The 27,976-nt window shown below is 46.4% G+C and overlaps 1 protein-coding gene across 4 annotated transcripts in view; it reads right to left on the bottom strand.

The window, feature by feature from the left end:
* ppp1r12c (protein phosphatase 1 regulatory subunit 12C) overlaps positions 1-27,976 on the bottom strand; it is a 42,077-nt gene that overhangs the window by 13,472 nt on the left and 629 nt on the right. The window contains exons 2-13 of one of the 4 annotated variants that reach the window (XM_033013445.1): positions 22,380-22,510; positions 16,266-16,384; positions 15,237-15,396; positions 14,381-14,525; positions 13,380-13,454; positions 12,732-12,817; positions 10,833-11,002; positions 9,869-9,969; positions 5,507-5,686; positions 3,764-3,861; positions 2,352-2,441; positions 781-871 (exon numbers count right to left, since the gene is read on the bottom strand). In XM_033013445.1, coding sequence (XP_032869336.1) covers positions 781-871; positions 2,352-2,441; positions 3,764-3,861; positions 5,507-5,686; positions 9,869-9,969; positions 10,833-11,002; positions 12,732-12,817; positions 13,380-13,454; positions 14,381-14,525; positions 15,237-15,396; positions 16,266-16,384; positions 22,380-22,510 — 1,446 coding nt within the window. The remainder of the gene's footprint in view (positions 1-780; positions 872-2,351; positions 2,442-3,763; positions 3,862-5,506; positions 5,687-9,868; positions 9,970-10,832; positions 11,003-12,731; positions 12,818-13,379; positions 13,455-14,380; positions 14,526-15,236; positions 15,397-16,265; positions 16,385-22,379; positions 22,511-27,976) is intronic. The other 3 variants (XM_033013446.1, XM_033013447.1, XM_033013448.1) reach the window with 3 other exon arrangements.

The raw sequence follows: 27,976 nt of genomic DNA, 5'->3' as shown, positions 1-27,976 counted from the left end.
GTAACCCCATATTGATCTGAAATTTGATCAATGCCAAATGCTACTCCAAATCCTGAGAAACAGAAGGGATTTTGAGAGGGGGGGGGGGGGGGGGTTTAATGGACAATCTGTCAGCAGGTCTTCTACCCCCCCCCCCCCCCCCCCCCCCCCGAGGACAAACGGTGAGAATGAAACTGAGTGTGATCCTTTTTCATTTTCTTAAACTTGATCTCAGTTTTATTAAGAATAAGGGGTCGGCCATTTAGGACTGAGATGAGAAAATCCTTTCCACCCAGAGAGTTGTGAATCTGTGGAATTCTCTGCCACAGAAGGCAGTGGAAGCCAATTCACTGGATGTTTTCTAGAGAGAGTTAGATTTAGCTCTATAGGGCTAACGGGATCAAGGGATATGGGGAGAAAGCAGGAACGGGGTACTGGTTTAGGATGATCAGCCATGATCATATTGAATGGCGGAATGCCCTACTCCTGCACCTATTTTCTATGTTCTGAGCAGTGTCCCACTCAAAATACCACTAGGCTGTTCAAATATCAGTCATTCGAAGCGTTTCTTTCAAATTTTTCACTTTTTCTTGAAATAAATGTGTTAATTAATTCTCCTTTCAAATACAAAGCAATATTGGGAATGATGACAGCTATTCCAAAGGACAGTCAAAGTGATAGTTGGCGGATTGCACCGTGCTATTAGGTCATGTTCAGCAGCTGCAGTTAAAGTGTAAATGGAGCTGGTGGTATTTGACTCAATGACATGGCGTCAGCAATGCTGGAGCAGTCAGCACGGACCTGTGTCGATCGCCGGGACTGTCGGGCATGTCGCGAGCGAGCCTTCCTCTGCGATTCCGACTCCTCGTCACGTACCGGGGTGAGGTACAATCTGCAAAAAACAGATGAGGATTTCAAACAAATATACTGGGATAGCTTGAGGAAGTCAAAGGATTCCTTCTAACAGTTTCACAATTCAAGGGCACGAGGGAATTAATTTAGGTATAAGAGGGTGTCGTAGAATCATACAGCTTGGAAAAAGGCCCTTCGGCCCAACTTGCCCACGCCGACCATCATGCCCCAGCTACACTAGTCCCACCTGCTTGCGTTTTGGCCCATATCCCTCTAAACCTGTCCTATCCATGTACCTGTCTAACTGCTTTTTAAATGATGGGATAGTCCCTGCCTCAACTCCCTCTTCTGGCACCCACCATCCTTTGTGTGAAAATGTTACCCCTCAGATTCTTATTAAATGTTTGAACCTCTGACCACTGGTCCCTTATGCAAGGATTACTTGTATAAACAATGCAAGCAGGTTGTAATGTAGCCCTATTCTCACTCCTCCACACTGAAGCTCATGCCACAACCCATGGCCTGCCTCGTATGTCATGCTCACACCTCTATCGTCAAGGTGAAGTATAAGCATAAGCCTAGAATCGTGGCGAGACTGACTTTGTACAGTAAAGCACTCCTACGCTCCAAACAAAAGATTTACTTGCCAGAATAAAATATTGGCCAGAATGTTTGGGAAGAAACAGCAGACGTTGGTTAAAGATACACGGAATATATAGACATGTTTGCAGGTACTGTGGGTTTACTCCACAATGGAAGATTGAATGGAATAGTCAGTCCTGCATTCCCTGGAGTTTGATAATCTTATTGAAATTTACAAATTGTTTATTGTGCTCAGTTTGGTCGATACAGAGATGGTGTTTCTCAAACGAAGAATTTTAGACCAGAGATCATAGCATGAGCACAAGGTGCACTGACACAAGGAGACATTTCTTCATTTAGAGGCTGGTGTCTCCTTGCCAATCTCTACCCCAGAGGATTAGGGAGGCTCAGTTGTACAGAAAATTGATAGATCGGGGTACTGAGAAAATCAAACAGCATTTAGGCAGAAATCACCCTTGTACGTGAGTGCAGAGCATGCATGGGGCCAGACGGGGTACTCTTGCCCCTTGTTCATGTTCTTGTATCAGCCTCAGATTAATAAACTGTTAAGCCCGACTTCCATTTCCTCTTGAACATTCTGTAACCATCTTGCACTTCCCTTTCATGCAGTTACTTCCCTATTTTACCCTTTAATCTATCGGCTTCGCTCACAAACAGTGATAAGACACTTGTTGTTCAACACCTCTGCTTTTCTCTGCCATACAACTTGCTATTTTGTTCTCTACCTGTCACCAACTGCCCTGCTAAACCTCTGCTTTGTGCTGGGTGGAAAACTATCGACCGTTCCAAGAGAGGCCGCCAATCTCAAACCTCTCGCTCTCTGTAGACGTGACCTGATGAGTATTCTGCCTGTTTTTATGTTTCCATCATCATTTGCTTTAGCGTGTATCTGCCAACTTGCGTAAGATGATCCTTACTTGCGCCTCTCTTTAAAGTCGACGTTGCTAGTTGGAGTAGTGGTTTCTCCTTGTTGGCAGTTTGGGTCTTTCACTTTCTGGTATGTAGAGCTACAAGTACACACAGAAGTGGTTTAGAAAATAAATATAAGAAACATAATCAAATAAAAACAAAATTAAAATGCTGGAAATACGCAGGTCACAGGGTCATCTGTGGAGAGAGAATCAGAGTTAACATTTCAGGTTAAATGACCTGGACTTGATAAAGTTAGAGATCATTAATGTTCTATGTGGCAGAGAACGAGGGTTGGAAGGGTTCAAGAAGGAACTGCAGATGCTGGAAGGTCGAAGGTACACAAAATTGCTGGAGAAACTCAGCGGGTGCAGCAGCATCTATGGAGCGAAGGAAATAGGCGACGTTTCGGGCCGAAACCCTTCTTCAGACTGGTTGGAAGGGGATGTGTTTAGTTTAGAGATACAGCGCTGAAACAGGCCCTTCGGCCCACCAAGTCCGCACCGACCAGTGATCCCCGCACACTAATACTGTCCTACACACACTAGGGACAATTTACATTCATACCAAGCCAATTAACCTACAAATCTGTATGTCTTTGGAGGAAACCGAAGATATCAGAGAAAACCCACGTGGTTACGGGGAGAACGTACGGACTCCGTACAGACAGCACCCGTGGTTGGGATCGAACCCAGATCTATTGTGCTGTAAGCGCTGTAAGGCAGCAACTCTACCGCTGCGCCACCGTGCCGTCCTGTGGGAGGGTGAAGAGCAAGAGACGGGAGGTCACAAGCTGTGATGCAAATTGAGAACGTTTGTTCATGGGGAATCTGGATAAATCAGGGAGAGAGGAGCAGAAGGATATACTCAAGAGTGGGATACGAAGGGGGAGGAGAAAGATGCTGAGCACAAACACTGGCAGAGCCAAGCTTTAATATTTTAACAACATGGATGAATACATTTAAAGCTGCTGTGGAAGGGGAAAGAAAATAAACAGGAGAAATGATCAGAACAAGGAGCTGATAGGATGGGATTCAAATGTTCACGTCATAGGAACAGAATTAGGCCATTCGGCCCATCGAGTCTACTCCGCCATTCAATCATGGCTGATCGCTGCCTCCTAATCCCATTTTGCTGCCTGCTCCCACCCGTACTAACCAAGAATTCGTCTACCAATGGAGTGGAAAGAGGGTGACGTGGAGATTCACAACAGCAGACCTGATTGGCCAAGGGAACAGCTGTAGCATCACAAGGACGGATAACCAAGGAGTTTTAAAACCGGGAGATCAGGCCACGTATAACACTACTAACTGAAACAAGTGGTGCTAGGGCCGATTAAACAAGAGCATATTGTTGAATAGCGACCTGGAATGCAGCATCGTACGGAAGGTGGACCAATGTGGCTCAGCTCCCCACTCACCTCACTAGCTGTTCAGCACAAGTCTCAGGCACACTCAGCGATCGCCCGATTGGTGTTGGAGGCACTCGAGCCAGCCGCGGTTCCGCCACATCTTTGCCCTGTGGAGTTACATTTCACACGTCACATCATTTTAAATTCACACTTTGTAATTGATATACGACACAATAGAACTCTATTTATCCCAGGCGGGAAATTGATCTGCCAAACAGTCATAAATCACAAGGTACATGAAACATGAAATTAAAGTGACGAGTGGAGAGGACTGGGGATGTGATACGATTAAGGGGGAGGAGGAGGGGAGTCAGTGTACCCCACGACAGAAGAGGATGAGTAGTACATTATGAAGAAAGCCATTCATCTTGGCTTTGTCTGGGTTTCTCTGACTGAAATGTGTACAAGTGTGAGAGGATTCAGGTGCATTATAGTGACGTGGATTTATAGAGAGAAGGGGAATAGATAGAGTGAATGCACGGTATTTTACCCAGCGTCGGGGAATCGAGTACCAGAGGGCATAGGTTTAAGGTGAAAGATATAATAGCCACCTCTTCCACAGAGAGTAGTGGGTGTATGCCACAAACTACCAGAGGAGGTAGTTGAGGCAGATATTATAAAAACCTGTAAAAGCATTTGGACAGGTACATGGATACAAATGGTTTAGAGGGATATGGGGCAAACGCTGGCAGATGGGACCAGTGTAGATGGGGCATCACAGTCAGTGTGGGCAAGTTGGGCTGCAGGGCCTGTTTCTGTGCTGTGTGATTCTATAGAGATAGAGATGGGCAAGGGAGGAATCTGACACAGCTGAGATAGAAACATAGAGCTGGAGGAACTCAGCGGGCCAGGCAGCATCTGTGAGGAGAACGGACGGTTTATCACAATTGGTCAAACCAGGAGCCAGCAATTGCTCAGCAGACATTGTGGGCCGAAGGGCCTGTCCTTGTGCTGGGAACAATCACATCATACATGAATACAAGGGGTGTAATACAAAAGAGAAAGGAAGGAGTGTTGTGGCTACAGAGCTGAGGGCCGTGCTTCGTTTTCTTTATGGGAACCAGTCAACAGTCTGCACTTCCCCTTTCTCCATGATGTATTGATAGCCTGCTGCCCTGCCCCACCCACTTCCTCCCTTTCTATCACATCTACCAGCACAACCAACAGCTAAAACTAGTCCACCGTCACATCATCAAACTCACTGTCCAACGGTCTAACTCTATGGGGAAAGAAAGCCCTCGACTCTTTAACGCACAGTTCCTTCTCAAGTAGTGCGCAGGACGAACTCAGCAGGACAGGCAGTATCTCATAGGGATCCCAAGGAATGGGTGACGTTTCGGGTCTGAAGTAGTCTCGACCTGAAACTTCACCCATTCCTTCTCTCCAGAGATGCTGCCTGGCCCGCTGAGTTACCCCAGCTTTGTGTCTATCTTCAGTTTAAACCAGCATCTGCAGTTCCTTCCTGCACACTACTTGTGAACAGAGATTGGTTCATTCACCAGTTTAAATAATCAATACACTCTGAAGAAGGACCGTGACCTGAAACATTCCCACCGATGTTACCCAGAGATGATGCCTGACCTGATGACCTGTAAAGTATTTTTCTGTAAACCAGCATCTGCAGTTCCTTGTATCCACAGCAAGTTCTTGTGCTATTTACAAGGTCCGGTCACACATAGATCACCGGCGTATGACAAGGAGAGGTCCCCATGAGCACAATCATATACAGGAACACATGGAGAAACAACCCACCTTCCACTGAGCCCCCAACCGTGGAGTGGAAGCTGAGCGCCGGATGCTGGTCAGTGGCGTCTTGTCCGAGGTGATCTGTGCATCCTGCAATGCCACGAAACTGCTGGTTTTCCGAAGTTCTGTCTGCCAAGCAGGAGGGGCATCTTGGTTGACCAAATGCTTTGCTGACGGACCAGAATACTGCAGAGGATACAGGACAGAACATCGAGCATTTGTACTGCAAAACTAAACACAAAGAGCTGGAGCACTTCAACAGATCAGGCAGCACCTGTGGAGGGAGGGGACTGCCGGTGTTTCGGGTCAGGACCCTTCTTCAGACTGAGTGGGAGTGGAGGGAGACAATTGGAAATGAGAGGTGGTAGCGGTGGGATAAAGCCTGGCAGGTGACAGGTGTATACAGGTGGTGGTTGGCAGATTGGGCCGAGTAAGAGGAGGAGTGAAATGTAACGCTAGAAGGATGTTGGTGGAGGGATCAGCAGGAAGTGGAAAGAGGGAAGATAAAGGGGGCAATAGGGTGCAGAGGAGAGGAGCAGGATGAGTGGGGTGGCGAGAGTGTGTGTCCCAGGTTGGGAGATATTGAACAATTCAATGTTCATACCATTGGGTTGTAAGTTACAAGCTAAATATACGTGGTGCTGTTCTTCCAAACAACTACAATTTTAATCGTTTTCCCAAGTAGGGAGAAATTTGTTCTGATTATGGGGAATCAATAAATGAAACATGGGGAGTCTGCAAACCCATTGAACTCCACAACTGCAGTTGTGTCAGTTAGATGGCGAGATTCCTGTGGTTGGGAGACTTCAGACCAGGGATGCAGAATAGGTGGCGTGACTGCCTAATGTAATTAATACATTTAAACTTTTAAATGAGTAATCTTTGTGCAGTAATAAACGTTGTAAAAAAAGTGAGTCGTTGTCACTTGTTACACCTATCTATTAATCACCCCCTAACCTGTATCCACCTATCACTTGCCAGCCCCACCTCTCTCCCCCCCACTCCATCAGTCTGGCTGAAGGGTCAGAACCCACCTGTCTGTTCCCCACAGATGCTGCCTGACCCACTGAGTTTCTCCAGTACTGAGTGTTTGCTCAGACAGCCTTGCTCCTTCTCAGAAGCAACAACACCAGGGCAGTAAGGAGCTCCAGGCTGTGTCCAAATCTCGCACCAGTGAGGTAATGGTTGTGTGCAGAGAGCTGCACTCAAATGTTTGCCTACACAATGCCCGAAATCAAGTTGAAAGGAACTCCACTATGCCAACAGCCACACACAATGCAAAACAAAGGTCATAACTAAAGAGTTAGCAAACATACTGTGACTGAAACTGGGTTCCGATTAAGCACGGTTGCAAAATGTAAATTACAGGGCTAAAAATAACCAGCAACGTTAGCTAATACTCCCAAAATCCGCAACGTAACAAGGCAATGTTACTCTGCAAAACATATAGTGTTGAAGCTAGTTATATGCAAGTGGGTCTGCACCCACTGCCCAGAATCAGAAACCTGCACTGGCATCCACCAAGTGGACATGCTCTCCCCACAGACACAGACACCAAGTGGACATGCTCTAGACACCAACACAGACACAGACACCAAGTGGACATGCTCTAGACACCAACACAGACACAGACACCAAGTGGACATGCTCTAGACACCAACACAGACACAGACACCAAGTGGACATGCTCTAGACACCAACACAGACACCAAGTGGACATGCTCACCCCACAGACACAGACACCAAGTGGACATGCTCTAGACACTAACACAGACACTAAAGGAGCTCTGTGTGGAGATCAGAGCTGCCAATTAACACTGGTACTTCCTGTAACATTTCCTGTTCCCTACATCCGCCTTCTTCAAATTCACTTTCCTGCCTGCACACAGTGTTGTGTGCAGTCAGACAAGCCTTTATTAATTACACCACACCATCTTAAAAATAAAGATTGACACAAAAAGCTGGAGTAACTCAGCTGGACAGGCAAATCTCTGGAGAGAAGGAATGGGAGACATTTTGGGTCTGACCAAACCTGACCCCAGATGCTGTCTGGCTGTCTGTGTGGAGTTTGTTGGTTAGGAAGGATTGTACTGATTGTATGCCTGCTTGTCACCTTCCCCTCAGCTAACAATAAACCATTCTACATTTCCTTATCGTCTGCTTTGATCAGTTGTTTCCACACCTTACCCTTCCATATCCCTGGGCTCCCTCTCCCCTGACTCTCACGGAAGAAGGGTCTCGACCTGATACGTCACCCATTCCTTCTCTCCAGAGATGCTGCCTGTCCCGCCGAGTTACTCTCACTTTTTGCGTCCATCTTCAGTTTAAACCAGCTTCTGCAGTTCCTTCCTACACATCTTAATAATGAGACTGGCTGATGAAACAGAAACTGAGCAACATGTAGATGTAAATAGTGGACTCCCATTTGTGATGGTTGTCAGTATAACCTGACAAACGGCTTGTGGTAATCCAACAACATGCAGGATATTCTGTAGCAAAGGGGAAAGCCAGATAGTGACTCATTTGTTATTCCGTTTCAACGGCCATCTCGAGCATTAAAGGTACTTTCTCAGTGGATTCTATTTATACTGCAGAAGTGGGCTAATTCCAACATTTTAAAAATCTAGACAAGAGACTGCAGATGCTGGAATCTGGAGATAAACAAACTGCTGGAGGAACTCGGAAGGCCAGGCAGCGTCTGCAGGGATAGTCGATGTTTCAGGTCGAGGGAGTTGCTGCCTTACAGCGTCAGAGACTGGGTTTGATCCTGAATATGGGTGCTGTCTGTACGTTCTACCCGTGACCACGTGGGTTTTCTCTGGGTGCTCTGGTTTCCTCCCACATTCCAAACATGTACAGGTTTGTAGGTTAACTAGCTTTGGTAAATTGTCCCTAGAGTGTTGGATAGGGGACAGGACACCACAGGAGATCCTTCTTCCCTGTGGATATTAAACAGCACAACTCTCCCCCATGTGTCGTGGGGTAGATTGAGATCGACTCCCCCCCCACCCCCACCCCCACCCCCACCCCCACCCCCCCCCCCCCACCAAACTTTGCACATCCCCAATCCTTTCCACATCTCTTTAATCTCATGTTTCATGTATTTTGTGTTTTATGACTTTGGCAGATCAATTTCCCTCCTGGGATAAATAAAGTTCTATTGTATCGTAACTAGTGTGCAGACTCAGTGGGCTGAAGTCCTGCTTCCATGCTGTATCTCTAACTAAACCCAATATCAGGACTTTCCCTCTCCCCCCACAGATGCTGCCTGACACAACCACCACCCCCCAGTTGCATCAGTAACTCACTCATGTCCTTAAAGATGTCATTTGAAAATGAAAAGTTACAGCAATGAAACAGGGCCTTCGGCCCACACCGACCAATGATCACCTGTTCACACTAGTTCGGTCTTATCCCACTTTCTCATCCACTCCCTACACACTAGGGGGCAATTGTCCTACATACCCGCACATCTTTGGGATGTGGGAGGAAACCGGAGCATACGGATGAAACACACAATGCCACAGGGAGAACGTGCAAACTCCACACAGACAGCTGCCAAAGGCAGGATCAAACCCAGAGAACACGCTGAGGATCAATACACCTGAGAATCTTACACTTTTATGAGATCATAACATGGATAGGACAGGTTTGGAGGGATATGGACCAAACGTAGGCAGGTGGGACATGTTGGCCAGTGCTGGGCAAGTTGGGGTGAAGGGCCTGTTTCCACGCTGCCTCTATCCTAATGAGTTTTAAATGGGACATTAAAGCTCACTGAATAACCACATGGTTCTAAACCCTCCGACTACTCGCCAAGTAATCTTGCGGCTGCGTACAGGTGGCTCTGCTATAACACGATCATTACACTCCGATGCAGCCTTGTGTCACAGAAAACCCCGTTATAATGACAACTGTGTCCATGGGGAAGGGATGCGACAGGGAGTTTCAGACTCACGATACCAAAGTGACATTCCCCCGTTGTTTATCCTTTTGCTCAATATTCCAGCGACTACAATCTCTCGTCTCCATTTCATACTTTAGATTCCCTCTTAATGATGTACTCTAATTTCTAATGTTTTAATGTCACTTAATAGTTAATTAAAACGTACACTTTCCTTCCAGCTCCTGGCAATTGTCAGCCCAAATAGTTTTCAGTCGAGTACCTGTTCAGCCAGTTGATCAAGTTCACCGCTGTTGGCAGCAGGGACCACGGCAAACTGAGCTGACAATTTTTGGCAATTGAAATCAGTGAAGGGAAAGTCCTCGCCACAGACATCACTAAATCTTTCCGTGGAACATTCATGAGCAGCTGCCTACAACCGCAGTTCAGTCTTGGCTGAAAGCCACGCTGTGGACCATTCTTACCTTGAGACCGGATGGTGCCAGAGTAACGGCAGGAACGCGGGGCAAGACTTCAGTCCCATTTACGTTGCTGGCATCGTTGAGGGAAGATCTCTTCTTTTCTGCTTAGTTTGAAAGGAAACGGAATTGACAACAAGGAATATTTCAAGAGCAAGATAAACGACTTTCAGATTAAGTCCCACTCCACATATTACCGTGTGTATTCCATGAGTTTCATGTCAATAAGGAATTTCATTGCAATCGTCTCTAAATGACAACAAACTCATCGAACGCAAAAATACTGCTCTAATTGGCATCCTCAATCTCAAACTGTCATTTGGATCCAATCGGGGAACAAAGAGAATGGAAGTGGAAGATGCGCGGGCACTGTTAGAAAATAGCTGCGGGAGTAGGCCATTCGCCCTTCAAGCCAGCACCGCCATTCAAAATGATCATGGCTGATCATCCTAAATCAATACCCCGTTCCTGCCTTCTGCCCATAGCCCTCGATTCCATTGGCCCTAAGAGCTAAATCTAATTCTCTCTTGAAAACATCCAGTGAATTGGCTTCCACTGCCTTCCGTGGCAGAGAATTCCACAGATTCACAACTCTGGGTGAAAAAGTTTTTCCTCATCTCAGTCCGAAATGGCCTCCCCCTTATTCTTAAACTGATGTCAGAGCGCATGCATGGGCACTCATCCAAAGCAATATTTCAACTTTCATAAGGTGCATAACCGTGTTTTAAACCCATATCTTTATTCGGTTAGGTTTAGTGTATTGTCACGTGTACCGAGGTACAGTGAAAAGCTTTTGTTGCGTGCTAACTAGTCAGCGGAAAGACAATACATGATTAGAATCACAGTGTACAGATATACAATAAGGGAATAACTTTTAGTGCAAGATGAAGCCAGAAAAGTCCGAGGGTCCCAGATGAGGTAGATTGTAGATAGAAAACAGAAACACAGACATTTAAACTATCCTATTTACCGGTTTCACATTCAGAGTCAGAATCGGAAACATCTTCAGTCTCCGAACTGGAACTGCTGGATTCTTCTTTCTTGCTTTCATCCAAAGACAACGTCTCCAAGGTTTTGCGTTCCTTTGACAGGTCCTGCACAGAAATCTTTTCCCTGCTACTCATCCGGCAGACTGAACTCCTGATGGAACAAAGACGAAGGATCAAAACAAAAATATAAAACCCTCCGCTGGTATTATGAACCGCCGATGGAATCTTACTCAGTGAAACACACATCAATGTGTGTAACATGACACACGTGTGTAACGTGACATTCACATTGTGTCGCTCATGCTCAATCCAATACGCTTGTACATTTAGCTGGACTGCTCAGTATGTGGCACTCTGACCTCAAACAGCAAGGCCCGGATTGGTGTCTGGCATACACATGGCACAACCACGTCACAAGAAACCCAGCCTACCCAACCTCTCCCTATAGCTCACACCCTCTAGTCTTGGCAACATCCTCGTAAATCTTCTCTGAACCCTTTCCAGCTTGACAACATCTTTCCCATAACATGGTGCTCAGAACTGAACACAATACTCTAAATGAGGCCTCACCAGCGTCTTGTACAACTGCAACATGACCTCCCAACTTCTAGACTCTGACTGATGATAACAAATTGTCTTTACAGCTCAGCTCTGCAGCCCTGACGGTGCCAGCTTCTGCTTGGGTAGTTTGACAGTTGGTAGCCTGCCACACCTCTCCTAGGCAGTACTTTGTGTCTATCAGCCTTCGAGTGGACGGTAAGGTTTATGATAACAATCTCACTCGCATCAGTGTAGCGGGTCAGGGTGAGGGGGAAGTGGGCGGGGAGCTGGAGGATTACCCTCCACTGACCGATTCAGAAGCAAGTCTCCCCTTGCCCCATCTCCACTGGATTAACTATCTTGGCATTGATAACAAAGCAAACCTTTGTACAGAAATTGTTTAATGATTTACCATTCACAGAGCCACAGAACTACAGAAATATACAGGCTCTTCGGCTCAAAGTGTCCATGCTGACCACTTTAATAACTGAGTTTGTCCCATTTGAATGTGTTTTGTCTATGCCCCTTGGACAGCACGGTGGTGCAGCGGTAGAGTTATTGCCTCACAGCGCCAGGGACCCGGATTCCATCCTGACTACGGGTGCTGTCTGTACGGAGTTTGTACGTTCTCCCCGTGATCGCGTGGGATTTCTCCGAGATTTTCGGTTTCCTCCCACACTCCAAAGACTTCCAGGTTTGTTGGTTAATTGGCTTGGTGTAAGTGTAAATTGTCCTTAGTGTGTGTAGGATAGTGTTAATGTGCGGGGATCGCTGGTCGGCACGGACTCGGTGGGCCGAAGGGCCTGTTTCTGCGTTGCATCTTGAAACTAAACTCTAACTCTCCCTATCCAGGCACAATCTAATTATCTTTGAAATATTATTGTACCACATTTACCACTTCCTCTGGAAAGTCATTCCACATACCAAATACTCTTTGTGAAGAAATTGCCCCTCTGACCTCTTAAATCCTTCCCCTCTCGCCTCAAACCTATGTCCTCTCGTTCTGTTCTTCTCTACCCATGGAAGCGACTGTGACTATTCATTTTACCTATATCTCTCAAGATTTTGTTTAGCTCCATCAGGTCTTCTCTCAGCCTCCTACACTGTATGGAAAAGAGTGTAGGAAAGAATTGCAGATGCTGGTTTAAAGCGAAGATAGACACAAAATGCTGGAGTAACTTGGCGGGACAGGCTATCTTCAGTGTAAACCAGCATCTGCAGTTCCTTCCTACACACTCATCAAGTTAAGAACAGTGCAAATACATCAGCAATGTTCAAACTGCTGCACTGTAGAATTACAATTACAAAACAAGTCTGCATTTGGTTCAGAGATCTCTTACTTCCTTGGCTTGGTTGACGGTTGCTGCGGCTGTGTGGATGTTTCGATGATGGCACGCTTCATCTTTTCTTCTTTCTCAGTCCTCAGCTGTGATAACACAAGAACACAGAGAGCGGGTGAAGCCTGATGGTCCAGCATCAGTCAGAGCACGGGAACAAAATCATTGCTACTAGTGCTTCCTGCACAAGACCTGTGGTTCTACACTACATTTCATCCTGATTCAGGTTGTCACTTCAGCAGAGCAGAATAACACGTACAGCCACCATCATTAACGACTGGTGATGGGGGACTCCACTGAGCAACCAACACCAAGCCTAGATATTGACCGAGGCTGATATAAACATTTGATCCAACCTGGCATTATGGGGTTAAAAAAGGACAATCTCGGTGGTACACTTGTAATACGATTTAAAATCTAATTTTAAGTATATGTTATATGATTTAAAAGATATTTATGGGCATTAAAAATATAAAAATAAATACACCCCACAAAACGGTGAGATTTCTGAGAAGCTATTTGTCAGCTTTTGGTGACAGGTGATCTTGATAAACTGATACATTACAAATGGACAAAGGTCAATAATAATATAGGCAATATCCTGACAAACCTCGTGTTCGTGCACACAGACACAGATGACTAAATACTTACATCGTCCTGTTTCTTCTGCAGGTCCTCCAGTAAACTCAAAATATCTTCATCTGCAACATCAAACGGTGTCTGACCCTGCAACAAAAACTCAGCTGTTACACCAACACACAATGGCCTCCAGCAGTCCTACCCACTCCCTGGTCTCCCCCCCGTCTAGGGATGCTCTTCAATCCAACGTGCCAGATTATTAATGTTTAATGTTTTATGTGTCATTCCTAACTGTCATTGTATGTCGTTGTCACTTGCGGGCGGAGCACCGAGGCAAATTCCTTGTATGTGAATACTTGGCCAATAAACTTATTAATTCATTCATTCATCTCATGGTCTCCGGTGGCCCTCCCAACTCCGTGCTTCACTCACTTTCTAAGCATGAGATATTATTGGCTGCACCCATCAACGTATTGAGATTTGAGAACCTACAATCAAATATCTTCTTCACACTTTGCAGATAATTTTAAGGTACAAAGTTTTAAAGCATCCTAAACTTAGATAACTAAAACAGATTAGTAAAATACTTTGTGGCTGCACATCTTTTGTACCTTCGAGACAATGTCTACAGATACTTCCAGCACTAGGGTACTAATGGTGAATGTACTAATGGTGTCTAGGTTGAAGGCAGTGGAGGCCAATTCACTGAATGGTTTCAAGAGAGAGTTAGATTTAGCTCTTTGGGCTAACGCAATCAAGGGATATTGGGAGAAAGCAGGAACGGGGTACTGATATTAGATGATCTGCCATGATGATATTGAATGGTGGTGCTGGCTCAAAGGGCTGAATGGCCTACTCCTGCACCTATTTTCTATGAAATAAATCTCATTGCAAGAGTGAAAGGAGATGGTACTGAAGAGGCGTGTGAGAGGAACTGCAGATGCTGTTTTAAACCGAAGATAGACACAAAAAGCTGTAGTTGTCTAGAGGAATTGCTTTAAAACCTTGTTTCTTTTGGCTAGATGCTCTGGAAGCTTAAATTAATAAGCTGCAGACGAAAGAAACCCACGTACCGAGTTATTAACGGCTTCCATGTCACAGAAGTGCTCGACGAGGAGCTTGCAAGAATCCTCCATGCCCCAGTGTGCGGCGGCATGCAGTGGTGTCCAGCCATCCTTGTCCCGTGCAGCCACACTGAAGCCAGCCTGGAGGAGCAGCCTGCAAGTCAACGCCACTGGTTAACACCGAGAGGCAATGGCCACTCACTTCCACTGGTCGACTAATATTATTACAGGCGACGGCAACTAATGCAAACTCAACCCGGAGCAAGAAAGAAAGTGATGAAAGACGATCATGATCCCCACCCACAAAGGTTGCCCACTGGGCTGATGCTGAGCTAATTAAAGGGTTAACAATTAACTCCATACCCCCAGCTCCCCACACCCACTATTAAAACACTTGATGATACAAAATGTTAAAATCTCCGTTGATGATACACAGGACTCTCCCAGTCTGTGTTTTTCGGGTACTTTGGCAGCACAGGTGCAGCTAGGCGAGTGGATACCCGACGACAACAATTCTCAGGCCGCAGATGTCCACAGATAGTTCCGCAGGCGGGCAGCACGCTTCATTTGCGCAGGGCGAGGGTGGTTCCAGTGCAAGAATCTGCTCCCTTCGAATGCCACCATCACCGAGCTAAAGGAATGGATCTATACAAGATACAGAATGGCTCACTGGACCTGATCTTACAGTCTCTATGCTCAATGTTACTTTCAGCTAAAATAAGCATGGAGTAATTAAGGACGTCCACCCTCCCTTCCATGCCAACAAAGGGTCGAGGCCAAAGGTGATACCCCAGCTCGTGAGCTGCCCGAATGAGCCGGTTACACATAGTAGCAGAGACACTGTACAGGCGGGGTTGATACTGGCCTCATCACTTCTATGTAGCCTTTGGCCGCAGCAACGTGGAGAGCGTTGGCACCAGTTTTCGGGTGAGATATGTCTTCAATCTTGCCGCTATTTAGCCACTGCCGGGCATGTTGCAGCAACAAGTCCTCTTCTTCACGCCTCGCCGATTCCACGTCGATCCCTGCCGAGACATATGGAGCACTTTCTGTACAAGCAGCTTTACCACACGACAATATTACAATCTCCCACAACTCCCACAACAATAGAAGTGCGTCCCCTGCCCACTGAACATAATCAGGGGGAGGGAATCTCCAACACACCAACAGCAGTTGGAGAGGAAAGCTTGCCATCACCATCTCAAGGACAGCAATGCTACCTCCCCCACAGATCATTCACACAACCCGATCAACTGAGTGTTGGTTGTTGGCCTGTCCACAGGAAGTGTGTAAGAAGGAACTGCAGATGCTGGTTTAAACCAAAGATAGACACAAAACGCTGGAGTAACTCAGCAGGACAGGCAGCATCTCTGGAGAGAAGTAATGGGCGACATTTCTGGTCGAGATCCTTCTTCAGTCTGAAGAAACGTCACCCATTCCTTCTCTCCAGAGATGCTGCCTGTCCCTCTGAGTTACTCCAGCATTTTGTGTCTATCTTCATTGCGCAGTAAGAGCTCCCAAGTGATTTGTAGATGCGACCTGAGAGACTAGACAGGGGCTTCATTCAACGCCTCACACCATGTAAGACATCTTCAGAGTGCACTGCTTCTGGGAGTATCGGCGCCTTAACCCAAAGTTTTCCAACCCAAGAGATACGATAGAATTTTATTTATCCCAGGGACCAGTCTGTTGCTGAAGGTGCTCCTCAGATTGACCAGTGTGTCATGGAGGGGAGGGGGTGAGCTGTATTGTCCAGGATGCTCCGCAGTTTGTGGAGCATCCTCCCCTCCCAGATCACCCCCATGTATTCAACAGATGAGTGGTGACTGGCACAAATACACCAGCAATGTACACACTGCCACCTCAGTCATGGCAGCCCAGCTCTGGTACGTACCCTGCTTAGTAATCTCAGCCTGCAGTAGGTTCTCCATGTAGTTCTCCTCTGCAAGGTCAATTGGCAACTGGCCATCGCTGTTCACTGCAGCAATGCTGGCCGCATGGTTGATTAAACATCTGCAAAGCATTACAAAATGAGATCAGAAACAGCATTGAGAGTCATCGTTATTGAGAAAGAGAGATAATGGAGATGTTGGGCAGTCAGGCTTTCAACAGGTCAGAGGTTAAAATAAATATAAAGGAAGAAATGATTCAGCGAGACAAAAACCACAATGTAAAACATGTGGGAATGAGTTATACAGCAGTGTTGCAGGCCCTTCAGCCCAACTTGTCCATGCTGATCATGCTGTGTCACAATTGCCTGCACTGCCTTTATGAAGGAGGGTCTCGACCAGAAACGTCACCCATTCCTTCTCTCCAGAGCTGCTGCCTGACCCGCTGAGTTACTCCAGCACTTTGTGTCTACCTTCATTATATCCTTACTGTTTAATCAGTAATATTGTAATATCTTTTGTCTATCCTCAATTAGGCCTTCATGTCTTGTTCATTAGTTTGATAACCAAGTCAGAATGCATGGTCATGTATACACCTGTAATGGACACTTGTGGAACCACCGAGTATTAAGGTATAATTCAATTTGTGTAGGAAGGAATTGCAGATGCTGGTTTAAATCGAAGATACACAAAAAGCTGTGTGTATAACTCTACTGAAGAAGGGTCTCAACCCGAAACATCACCTATTCCTTCTCTCCAGAGATGCTGTCTGACCCGCTGAGTTACTCCAACTTTATTTGTCTATAATCCAACTTGTTGGTTGTGAGACCAGTGAAGGCCTTTCCCAGGTAGTGAGCAACCAGTGAGCTTGGAGGCAAGGAGCACAGAAGATGGGCTGAGTCCAACACTTTAAACTTAGCCAAGCTGGCTGTACTAGAGGCCCCGGACCAAAACGTCATATTTTCATGCTCTCAAGAGATGCTGTCTGACCTGTTGAGTTACTCCAGCAATTTATGTCATTTTTTGTATCTCTACTGAAGAGTGTGCATTCCTTATTGGACAAATGCAAAACTCCCTTGTAGATTTTGGACTGTTTTGACAAGGATACCCAAAGATGATCAGTCTCTCCATATTGGTTATCCAAGAGAAGATGGAGTGGAGCAGGAAGCAAGAGAGACCAAACCATATATATGAAAACATGTAGGAAGGAACTGCAGATGCTAGTTTAAACAGAAGATAAGTTGCACTAACTCAGCGGGACAGGCAGCATTTCTGGAGAGAAGGAATGGAAGACGTGTCTCTCAGTCTGAAGAAGGGTCTCGACCCGAAACGTCACCCATTCCTGCTTTCCAGAGGTGCTGCCTGTCCCGCTGCGTTACTCCAGCTTTTTATATCTGAAGACGTTCATTTACATGTTAGCGGTGGTAAAAGAGACCCAGCAGCGATTGCACTTGCTGAGAGTGCTAAGGAAGAACAGACTAGAGGACAAGCTGCTGGTGACCTTCTACCGCTCCACCATCGAGAGTGTGCTGGCATATTGTATCACGGTGTGGTATGCCGGTTGCTCAGCAGCAGACAGGAGAGCCCTGCAGAGTGATCAAAACTGCCCAGAAAATCATCGGCTGCCCTCTACCTTCCCTGGAAGACATCTCCAACTCTCAGTGCCTCTGTAAAGCCAGGAAAATAATCAATGACCCCTCCCATCCTGGACAGTTCCTGTTCAACCTCCTGCCCTCTGGTAGGCGGTACAGGTGCGACAAAAGCCGGACAAACAGACCCAAGAACAGTTTCTTTCCCTGGGACATCAGAACTCTAAATTCCTCAAATATCCACACGACATGAGAGATGCTGTCCATTCCACCACTCTACACACACGGACCCCGTACTGATGGCACTCTACACACACACACGGACCCCCGTACTGACGGCACTCTACACGGGCCCCGTACTGACGACACTCTACACACAAGGACACACTCTACACACACGGACCCCCGTACTGACGACACTCTACACACACTGCATTTCGTTGTTTCTGTACTGTACACTGACAATAACAATTAAAGTTGAATCTGAATCTGAATCTGACACGGACACTCTACACACACGGACCCCCGTACTGACGGCACTCTACACACACGGACCCCCGTACTGACGGCACTCTACACACACAGACCCCCGTACTGACGGTTGTGACAGTTTTATTAACACGCCCACAATCACCCCATGCAAGACACTGAACCATTCACTGATCAGCAGCATTCATCAGCGAGTCTCGCTCAGCACCGTTTATAGTTTGAAGAATATAACATGTTATTTAAAGCTGGAGGATCAGATCACAGAATAGCTCGTGATATTCTGCCTCTGTCCCTTCAAAAGCCAAACACATTATTGCTGTCTCTCCTCAAAATATAGGCTTTCTAATGCTTAAAGGTCGAATAAAGGTCAGACTGATATACAACATTTTTAAGCAAAAGGTCCTGAAGTTAATTAGAAGCCACTCGTTGGTGAACTAGTCTGCTTGATCATTGGAATGAGGTCACTCACATTTCCAGTATTAGACTTCCCTTTCCCTGTGGCTGGTTATCCAAACGCCTTGCATCCAGGATATCAGATGAACAGGGTCACCGAGATCCCCACACGCTCTGGCCACAATACCACATACCTGAATATGGAGAGGAGCTACAAATAGGAGCAGGTAGACAAAAATGCTGGAGAAACTCAGCGGGTGAGGCAGCATTTATGGAGCGAAGGAATAGGTGACGTTTCGGGCCGAGACCCTTCTTCAGTCTGAAGAAGGGTCTCAACCCGAAATGAGAATCTGATGAAGGGTCTCGACCCGAAACGTCACCTATTCCTCCGTTCCATAGATGCTGCTTCACCTGCTGAGTTTCTCCAGCATTTTTGTCTACCTTCGATTTTTCCAGCATCTGCAGTTCTTCCTTATACAAAAAGAAGCAAATAATGTTTGACCAAATCAGCAATTGCTCCCAACCTCACCAGGTATCAGAAAACACTCCTACATAAAAGCAAACAAGAATTTGACAAGAATGATCCCAGGAATGAGTAGGTTAGCCTATGATGAGCGTTTGTCAGCATTGGGCCTGTCCTAGCTGAAGTTTAGAAGAATGAGAGGGACCTCATGGAAACATACAGAGTAGTGAAAGGCTTGAATAGAGTGGATGTGGAGAGAATGTTTCCACTTGTGGAAGAGTCCAGGACTAGAGGTCACAGCATCATGATGCTGGTCTACACCATCCATTGTGTGAATAACCTAAACATCCTGGCATAATTTCATAAATGGAGAGGATGTTTCCACTAGTGGGAGTCTAGGACTAGAGGTCATAGCCGCAGAATTAAAGGACGTTCATTTAGCAAGGAGATGAGGAGGAATTTCTTTAGTCAGAAGGTGGTGAATCTGTGGAGTTCTTTGCCACAGGTGGCGGTGGAGGCCAAGTCAGTGGATATATTTAAGGCAGAGATAGATAGATTCTTGATTAGTGCAAGAGATTATGGGGAGAAGGTAGGAAAAAGGGGTTGGGAGGGAGAGATAGATCAGCCATGATTGAATGGCGGAGTAGACTTGATGGGCCGAATGGCCTAATTCTACTCCCATCACTTATGACATGACCAAACCCAGAAAGCACCATAAAACTGCAAGGAGGCCACAACGTATTCAATGTCTTCCCATCAGCCATATCCTGACCTCGATTTGGTTCTCTTGATGGCCACCAATGAAGAAGGGTCTCAACCCAAAACATCACCATTCCCTCTCTCCAGAGATGCTGCCAGCCCATCAGAGTTTCTCCAGCATTTTGTGTCCATGTTGGATTTAAACCAGCATCTGCAGTTCCTTCGCACACAGTGTACCTACCCTTTCCCAGGAGCTTCAGTAACAATAACAGCACTCTGCAAATCACCCAAGAGGCAACTCCAGTTCACAATTAATACAAGTGATTGATCACAGTATAGACGGCAAAAATACAAAATATCTATGCTGTTTCATTAGTGGCATGTTTTACAACATTACAATGAATTAATATTCTGATGTTTTTGTGTTTTAAGCCTTAGGTTGCTGAGCAGAGTTAAATAAAATAATGCACCATATACCAGGTAATTGAGCCATACGGAGATCCGTATATGAAGATCAGATGGAATCACATCAATAACAGTTTCCGAAGCTGAACTTTAAGAAATGGGAAAATACTGGAGAGAAACTGCATTTACAATCCTTCATTCAGAGCACTTCCTGTTCACAACAGCTTGCATTTATTGCCATTCACATTCCTTTCAGCAAATCTCACACGTTTTATAGCCCTTGAAGACTTCAGACCCTAAGAGATGGATCTTTATAAGACCATGACTTGATTCCTTGAAACACTGCAATGGATGCAACCAGCAGGAATGAGCACCATCTGTACTGGTTCTGCAAGTCACAGGGATGGAGATGAATCTTGGCTAACAAATTGCAAAGCTACTCTTCCAGAAAAGTGTTAATCATGTGTTGTGTTTCCGCTGACTGGTTAGCATGCAACAAAAGCTTTTCACTGTACCTCGGTACACGTGACAATAAACTAAACTGAACTAATAAAGCTGTAGTTTAGTTTAGAGACACACCGTGGAAACAGGCCCTTCGGCCCACTGAGTCCACGCCGACCAGCAATCCCTGTACTCGAGCACTATCCTACACACTATGGTCACTTCACCACTTTTACAGAAGCCAATTAACCTACGTACCTGTATGCCTTTCGAGTGTGGGAGGCAACCGAAACACCTGGAGAAAACCCACGTGGTCACAGGGAGAACGTACAAACTCTGTACAGACAGTAGCTGTAGTTAGGATTTTGAACCCGGGTCTCTGGCGCTGTTAGGAAGCAACTCCACCACTGCTCCACCATGCCGCACTTGATCTTTTTAACTGAAGCCTGACATTCTGTGTCAGCTCTATGGTGCTGCACAGAATTATGCACCTTTGGATTGCCATGTGAATCGACTGCCTTTCGTTACCACCAGTTGCAGCTAACAGCTGTAGTAAGCATGCCCAGGGAGTGTTAGAATCCCAACAGCTGTAGGAAGCATGCCCAGGTAGTGTTAGAATCCCAACATCTGTAGTAAGCTTACCCAGGGAGTGTTAGAATCTCAACAGCTGTAGTAAGCTTACCCAGGGAGTGTTCTGGAGACAATGGCCACTAGGTGAGACCAGAAGTGAGGGACAAAGATGAATGAAGGAGCTGGGTTTCATTTGCTCAATGCTGGTCACAGTGTTATGGTCAACAACAATGTTGTCACAGTGTATGTTGTGTGTAAACTACACTGATCTCTTTGACAAAAGATGAAGTTGAGCAGAATACTTTATCGGTCAGTGAGAGAGAGATGTGCCTGACTATCACTGTAGGAGCTTCAGGCATCACCTGGAGACTGCAGAGCTCATTCACTAACTGCACCACAATGTGTTCAGTCAATGCAAACACAAATGCTCTTCACACCCAGCATAGAAACTAAAAATAAAACAGGATGCATCATGAAACTTCACACCCACCAACACATCGCCACATGGAATCAAACAGCATGAGACGGGCCAACCAACATGCCCCATCTAAGCTCGTCCCATATCCCTCTAAACCTCTTCTATCCATGTACCAGTCCAAATATCTATTTAAAGGTTATTGTACCTGCCATTACTACCTCCTCTGTCAGCTCGGTCCATATGCCCACCACTCTGTGTGAAAACATTACCTGTCAGATTCCTATTAAATCTTTCACCTCTCACCTTAGACCTGTGCCCTCCAGCTCTTCTCTGGGAATAAAACTCTGTGCATTCAGCCTCGTGATTTTACACCCCTCTCTGCAAGGTCACTCCTCATCCTCCTGCACTCCAAGGAGGAAAGACCATGCTTGCCCAACCTCTCTCTGGAGCTCAGGCCTTGGAGTGCTGGCAACAGGAGGCAGATAGCAAGATCTTACACAGGTCTCTGAGAATGACGACCAGTGTATCAACCAGCCACTCCGCAGCCCTGCTGAATCACACTCCCGTACGAGAAGCAAAACTCATTGCATCTAACAGCTGGCAAGTTCTCTCCGAAGCCCAGCCCCACAGAAAAATAGCCGCCACGACTTACTCTACGATTTCGGAGTAGCCGCAAGAAACGGCCACGTGGAGCGGTGTCCAGCCCTCGTTATCAGACTGGTCAACGTTGGCATTCTGTCTCAGCAGGAACTCCACCATCTCCAGGTTCTCATCAATGCAAGCCTGCAAAAGAAAGTGCTCTGGGTCAGATACCATGCTGAATGTCTATGCACACCACCCACCCCAACGTTCTCCAGTGGGCACCGTTATAGACACCCGGAGCTTCCCTTCAGAAGATCACACTGCCTGCCATAAAGTCCAGTGTCTGGGCTAGTTCCTTGAACGCTGTTAAATAGTCCCATAACCTTGCTCTTTCATTATGCTCATACATCTTTTTTATTTTACAAACACAGTCTCCTTTTACTCTATCTAGTGTATCCCTCATAATAATTTACTCCACATCCCAACCTACCAGTTGCCTCAGCCATTGCTCTGGCTTCACCGAGTTAACTGGGCTGACAACAAAACGATTTTGAAGTTTCTTTCCTGGTCTTTAAACCTCCCCCACACCGACACAAACCTCACCGTTCCAGAAACCTGATTGTTGTTCCACCACTGTCCCTTTTCCACGCGAGTGATCCGTCACCAGTAGCTGCACTTCCTGCTATCATGGCCCTGAGTTGTGAACACGCTCCACAGATTCCCTCTGGATTTGCCGTTCCATAAACATACTTCCTGTCCTCAAAATTCCTTCTGCAGCTGAATCAAATTTGATATGAAGATTTTTGCAAAAGGCCTCAAGTTGTTTCATTGTTTAATAAATGTGTGTACGATTATTGGCGGGGTGGTGGGGGGGGGGGGTTCAGCAGCACTGGAGAGAGAGGGAGAGGGACTGATCTCTGAACAAACTGGTCAATAATGACCAACCCCACTCACCCACTCCATGCCCTGAAGGTGATCAAGAGCAGCATCTTCAGTCAGAGACTGATTGCACCAATGTGCAAAACTGAGAGACATAGGAAGTCTTGTATACCAGCTGCTATAAGGTTATATAATGCGCATAAATAACTGCACTTTTTTTCATTCATTGTATTTTAACTTGTATTTTAACTTGTTAAGTATGGAAGCTATTTGAGGAAATGTGTGGTGTTATGTCTGTCTTGAAGCTGTCGTGGCACTGTAATTTCCTGTAAAGGATTATTAAAGGTATAATCAATCAATCAGCAGACAGTTCACAGAACTGGGCAGAGATTTTGAAGATAGACACAAAACGCTGGAGTAACTCAGCGGGACTGGCAGCATCTCTGGATAGAAAGAATGGGTGACGTTTCGGGTCAAGACCCTTCTTCAGATCTATCCAGAGATGCTGCCTGTCCCGCTGAGTTACTCCAGCATTTTGTGTCTATTTTCGGTACAAACCCTCCTACACACATGGGCAGAGGTTTAAACTGATTTAACGCTCTGCCAGAGGCAGTAGTGGGAGCAGGGGCACTCTTTCACAAACACCGAGACAAGAACTAGAATCAGCAAGGCAGGCCAATGCGAAGTGCGATGAGATCTACAATGGTTTGCCCACGGGCCCATTTCATACGCTCGATTATGGGTTGAGGAAAGGATGGAGAAGGTGAAGAAAGGGCATATTGCCATGGAAATGGTGACTACCTATATGAGTTATGGAAAGTTAAAGTGTTTTCAAAACGGATAGGAACCAGAGTGAACATAATCTGCAGGACTATGGGGAAAGAAGAGAGGAAATGGAACTGAACGATTGCTCAGACGAGAGCAAGCACTGACATGTGTGTACATGGAAGTTATTGTTACGTGACACACTGGTCCTTTCAGGACACCGTTCCCAGAAAGTGACAGTGTGCTGTAGTAGTCGATGATGCACCAAAACGCATTCCAACCCAGCCCTGTTCTCACCTCACACACAGAGCCCAGCAACAGGTCACAGACACACACACGTTCTGGCAACAAGTGGCTGGACAGAGGTTATAAACAAATTCCTGGCTGAATTCCTTCACCCCGATACAACACCCCTACAGCAGCCCAGAGCACCATCCAAGCATGCAACCCACTATGTGTAAGATTGGAAACTAAAACTGAGATGGTTAAACTCTGTAAGAATTAAAGTTTACCTCATCAAACTGGGCCTAGGTCCACACTAATATTCATCCTCAACCAGAACCTCCCACAGCCACTCCTCAGCTCATCCTTCTACCCCCATGTACATTAGCTTCCCCATACCACTTTCTGCCCACCCGCTCCCCACACCCTCCCACCACCCGCACCCGCCTTCCCCACACCCGCCCCCCACCCTCTGCCCAACCACCCCCCACCCTCCCCACCCATTCGCCCCCCCCCACCCACACCCCACCCGCTCCCCACCCTCTGCCCAACCACCCCCCACCCTCCCCACCCATTCGCCCCCCCCCCCACCCGCTCCCCACCCTCTGCCCAATCACCCCCCACACTCCCCACCCCATCCTGGATTATCTTTCTGAGATGTGGATAATGATTTAGGCATTCAAGATCATATATCGCAGTTAATAAATCTGGAACACCCAGACTTATGAAAATTATGAGCAAATAAACATTTGCCTCACAGATCTCGGGCGGGAGGCAATGTGTCCACAACCATCAGGTCTAATCTGACACAAAAAGCTGGAGTAACTCAGCTCGGCAGACAGCATCTCTTGAGAGAAGGAATAGGTGATATTTCGAGTGGAGATCCTTCTTCAGACTTAGACATACCCCAAAATCAGTTAATTCAGGGGCCATTGTGGATGGGTAATACATACTGGTCTAAACCAGCAGCAAACTCATCATTCAGCCATTTTTCTCCAGAAAAATAGCCCAAGCCAAACTTTCCTGTCAGGGCGAACAAGTGTTTCAGTTTCATGAAAATATTTAAGTGCTTTTTCCATTTTCATTTTTGCAGAAAGTTGACCCCGGATCTTTGCACTAAATGCAGTCACGCTGATGCTGTAAGCAAGGTGGAAGTTCCTTCTGCAGTAATTAGGTGCCATGCAGGGGCCATGAATTGTACCTGGAACTAAATGGTTTGCAAGGTTCGTATGATAGTGCACTGCTTGCTACCCACAAAGCCACAACAGGAAACAAGAAGGCACTATCACTGAAATCACTGAAAATATAGGGAGATCAAGCAGAGAAAGTATAAAAACAAATCAATTCCCCCTTCCCCCTCTTTTCCAGCTTTCTGCCCCACCCCCCTGCAATCAGTTGGAAGAAGGGTCCCAACCAAAAACATGTTCTCCAGAGAAAAGATCATAAGGGATGGGAGCAGAATTCGGCCATTCGGCCCATCAAGTCTACTCCGCCATTGAATCAAGACTGATCTATCTCTCCCTCCTAACCCCATTCTCCTGCCTTCTCCCCATAACCCCGGACACCCGTACAAATGCTGCCCATCACACTGAGTTACTCCAGCATTGTCTTTCTGAAATACCTGACGCTCCTTAAAGACAGCCAAGGCTACTAGACTAACACCCAAACTAGACTAGCCTAGACTCCCAGACTACCAGAAGGGTGTCTTAGCTTCCTGCACCAGAACTCAGTGGGCAGGTTGTCTTGTGAGGAAAGGTTGGACGGACGAGACATGCACAAGAGCTAACGGTGACTTTGTTCAACCACAAGACATTGGAGGGTGCAGCAGGGAGGATGCCTCCTCACAATGATCAAGGGGGTGAGAGGATACTGTGCAAAGCTTACAATCAGAACAAGCTCCAGGATCAGGTGGCCTACTCCTGCTCTTATCTTCTTACTAATGCACAAATTAAATCATATGTAATGAATAATAGATCCAATAAATACATTCACATCATACATGCATCAATACCACTGAGTTCATTCAATGGCAGGCATGCAGAGATTGTCCTCACCGCGTACCTACACAAACTGCAACACCTCAACGCTTTGCTCAGAGCGGGGATGCAATGTTTCCACCAAGGGTACTTGCTCTTTTGTAGATCTTTGGCATCAAAGCAGCAGAGTGCCGAAAAACAAAACCACCTTAATGCAATACCTTGCACTCGATAAAGTGTCCAAAGACACGCCAGAGTAAAATTGACAGAATTTGACAGAAATTATGGGTGGTATAATCTGAACATACACTTCAGGTCCACAGTCAGCTCTCGATCACACAAACCTGCTCCACCGCTTAACAAGACCATGGCATCACTTGCAACCTCAATTCTTATTCCCATCTACTCGTGATAACCTTTGCCCATCAAGAATCCACCTAACTCTGCTGTAAAAGTTATTCAAAGACTCCACCAGCCTTGAGAAAATTCTCCAAAGACTTAAAATTCTCCAGAGGAAACAATTTCTGCTTGCATCTGCCTTATATGGATGATGCCTTATTTTTAAATAGTGACCGTGAGTTCCAGATTCTCCTCCACGAGGAAGCAACTTCTTCCCACTGGGAGTTACCGGGAATTTTATTTGCTTTTAGCAAGTCCCCCCTCACTCACTTCTCTAAACTCTAACAGATTCAAGTCAAGCCTCAAGACAATTCTCGGGATGAGTCTAGTAAACTACTCAACGACTTCTAACGCATCCACATTCCTCTTCAGCCAAGGAGACCAATCCTGTACCAAGTCACCAGCTGTGCTCTCACCATTGCCGTACGTAAGTGAAACACTACGACAACTTTACAACTGAGAAGCTGCTGGAACAGGAGCCCTCAGAGGGCAATAAGCACAGATGGTCCTCAGTGAACAGAGTATGGGCAAGCTTGAACTGACAGTTAAACCAAACTGTTGCTGTAACTAAACGTCAGACCGCCACTGAAGAATTACATCTGAAATGTTAAAATAGTTCTGATTTCGAGGCTGCCGACTGAAATATGGTTTTAAATACCATTGTTTTTTTTGTTTACAAACTGACCAACATCAAAAATAGATGTGGCCACCTTCATCTGTTAACCCAGACAACTAAAACTGCTTGTGTCTTTGCACAGGGGAGTGTGTAAGCGTTGGTCAGGGATGTAAGCGCTGGTCAAGGGTGTGTAAGCTTTGGTCAGGAGCTTGTTGGCGTTGGTCAGGGTGGTGCTAGCGTTGGTCAGGGGTGTGTAGGCGTTGGTTAGAGGAGAGTCTGTAAGTGCTGGTCAGGGGTGTGTAAGCATTGCACAGGGGAGAGTGTGTAAGTGTTGTACAGGGAAGTGTGTAAACGTTGGTCAGGAGTGTGTAAGCGTTGTACAGGGGTGTGTGTAAGCGTTGTACAGGGGAGTGTGTAAGCGTTGTACAGGGGTGTGTGTAGGCGTTGTATAGGGAAGTGTGTAAACGTTGGTCAGGAGTGTGTAAGCATTGTACAGGGGTGTGTGTAAGCGTTGTACAGGGGAGTGTGTAAGCGTTGGTCAGGAGTGTGTAAGCGTTGTACAGGGGAGTGTGTAAGCGTTGGTCAGGAGTGTGTAAGCGTTGTACAGGGAGTGTGTAGGCGTTGTACAGGGAGTGTATAGGCGTTGTACAGGGAGTGTGTAGGCGTTGTACAGGGAGTGTGTAAATGCTCGTCAGGAGTGTGTAAGCATTGTACAGGGAGTGTGTAAAGGCCTCCCTCACACCCCGGGCACGGTGCACCAACACAGCTGCAGTCAGCCCAGGGTGGGGCGTTGCCCGCTGGGAGATGTAG

This window comes from Amblyraja radiata, chromosome 38 (assembly GCF_010909765.2).
Source record: "Amblyraja radiata isolate CabotCenter1 chromosome 38, sAmbRad1.1.pri, whole genome shotgun sequence".
In the NCBI taxonomy this organism is placed as follows: Eukaryota; Metazoa; Chordata; class Chondrichthyes; order Rajiformes; family Rajidae; genus Amblyraja; species Amblyraja radiata.
The sequence above is the reverse complement of the archived record's forward strand: the minus strand, read 5'-3'. Positions and strand labels throughout refer to the sequence as shown.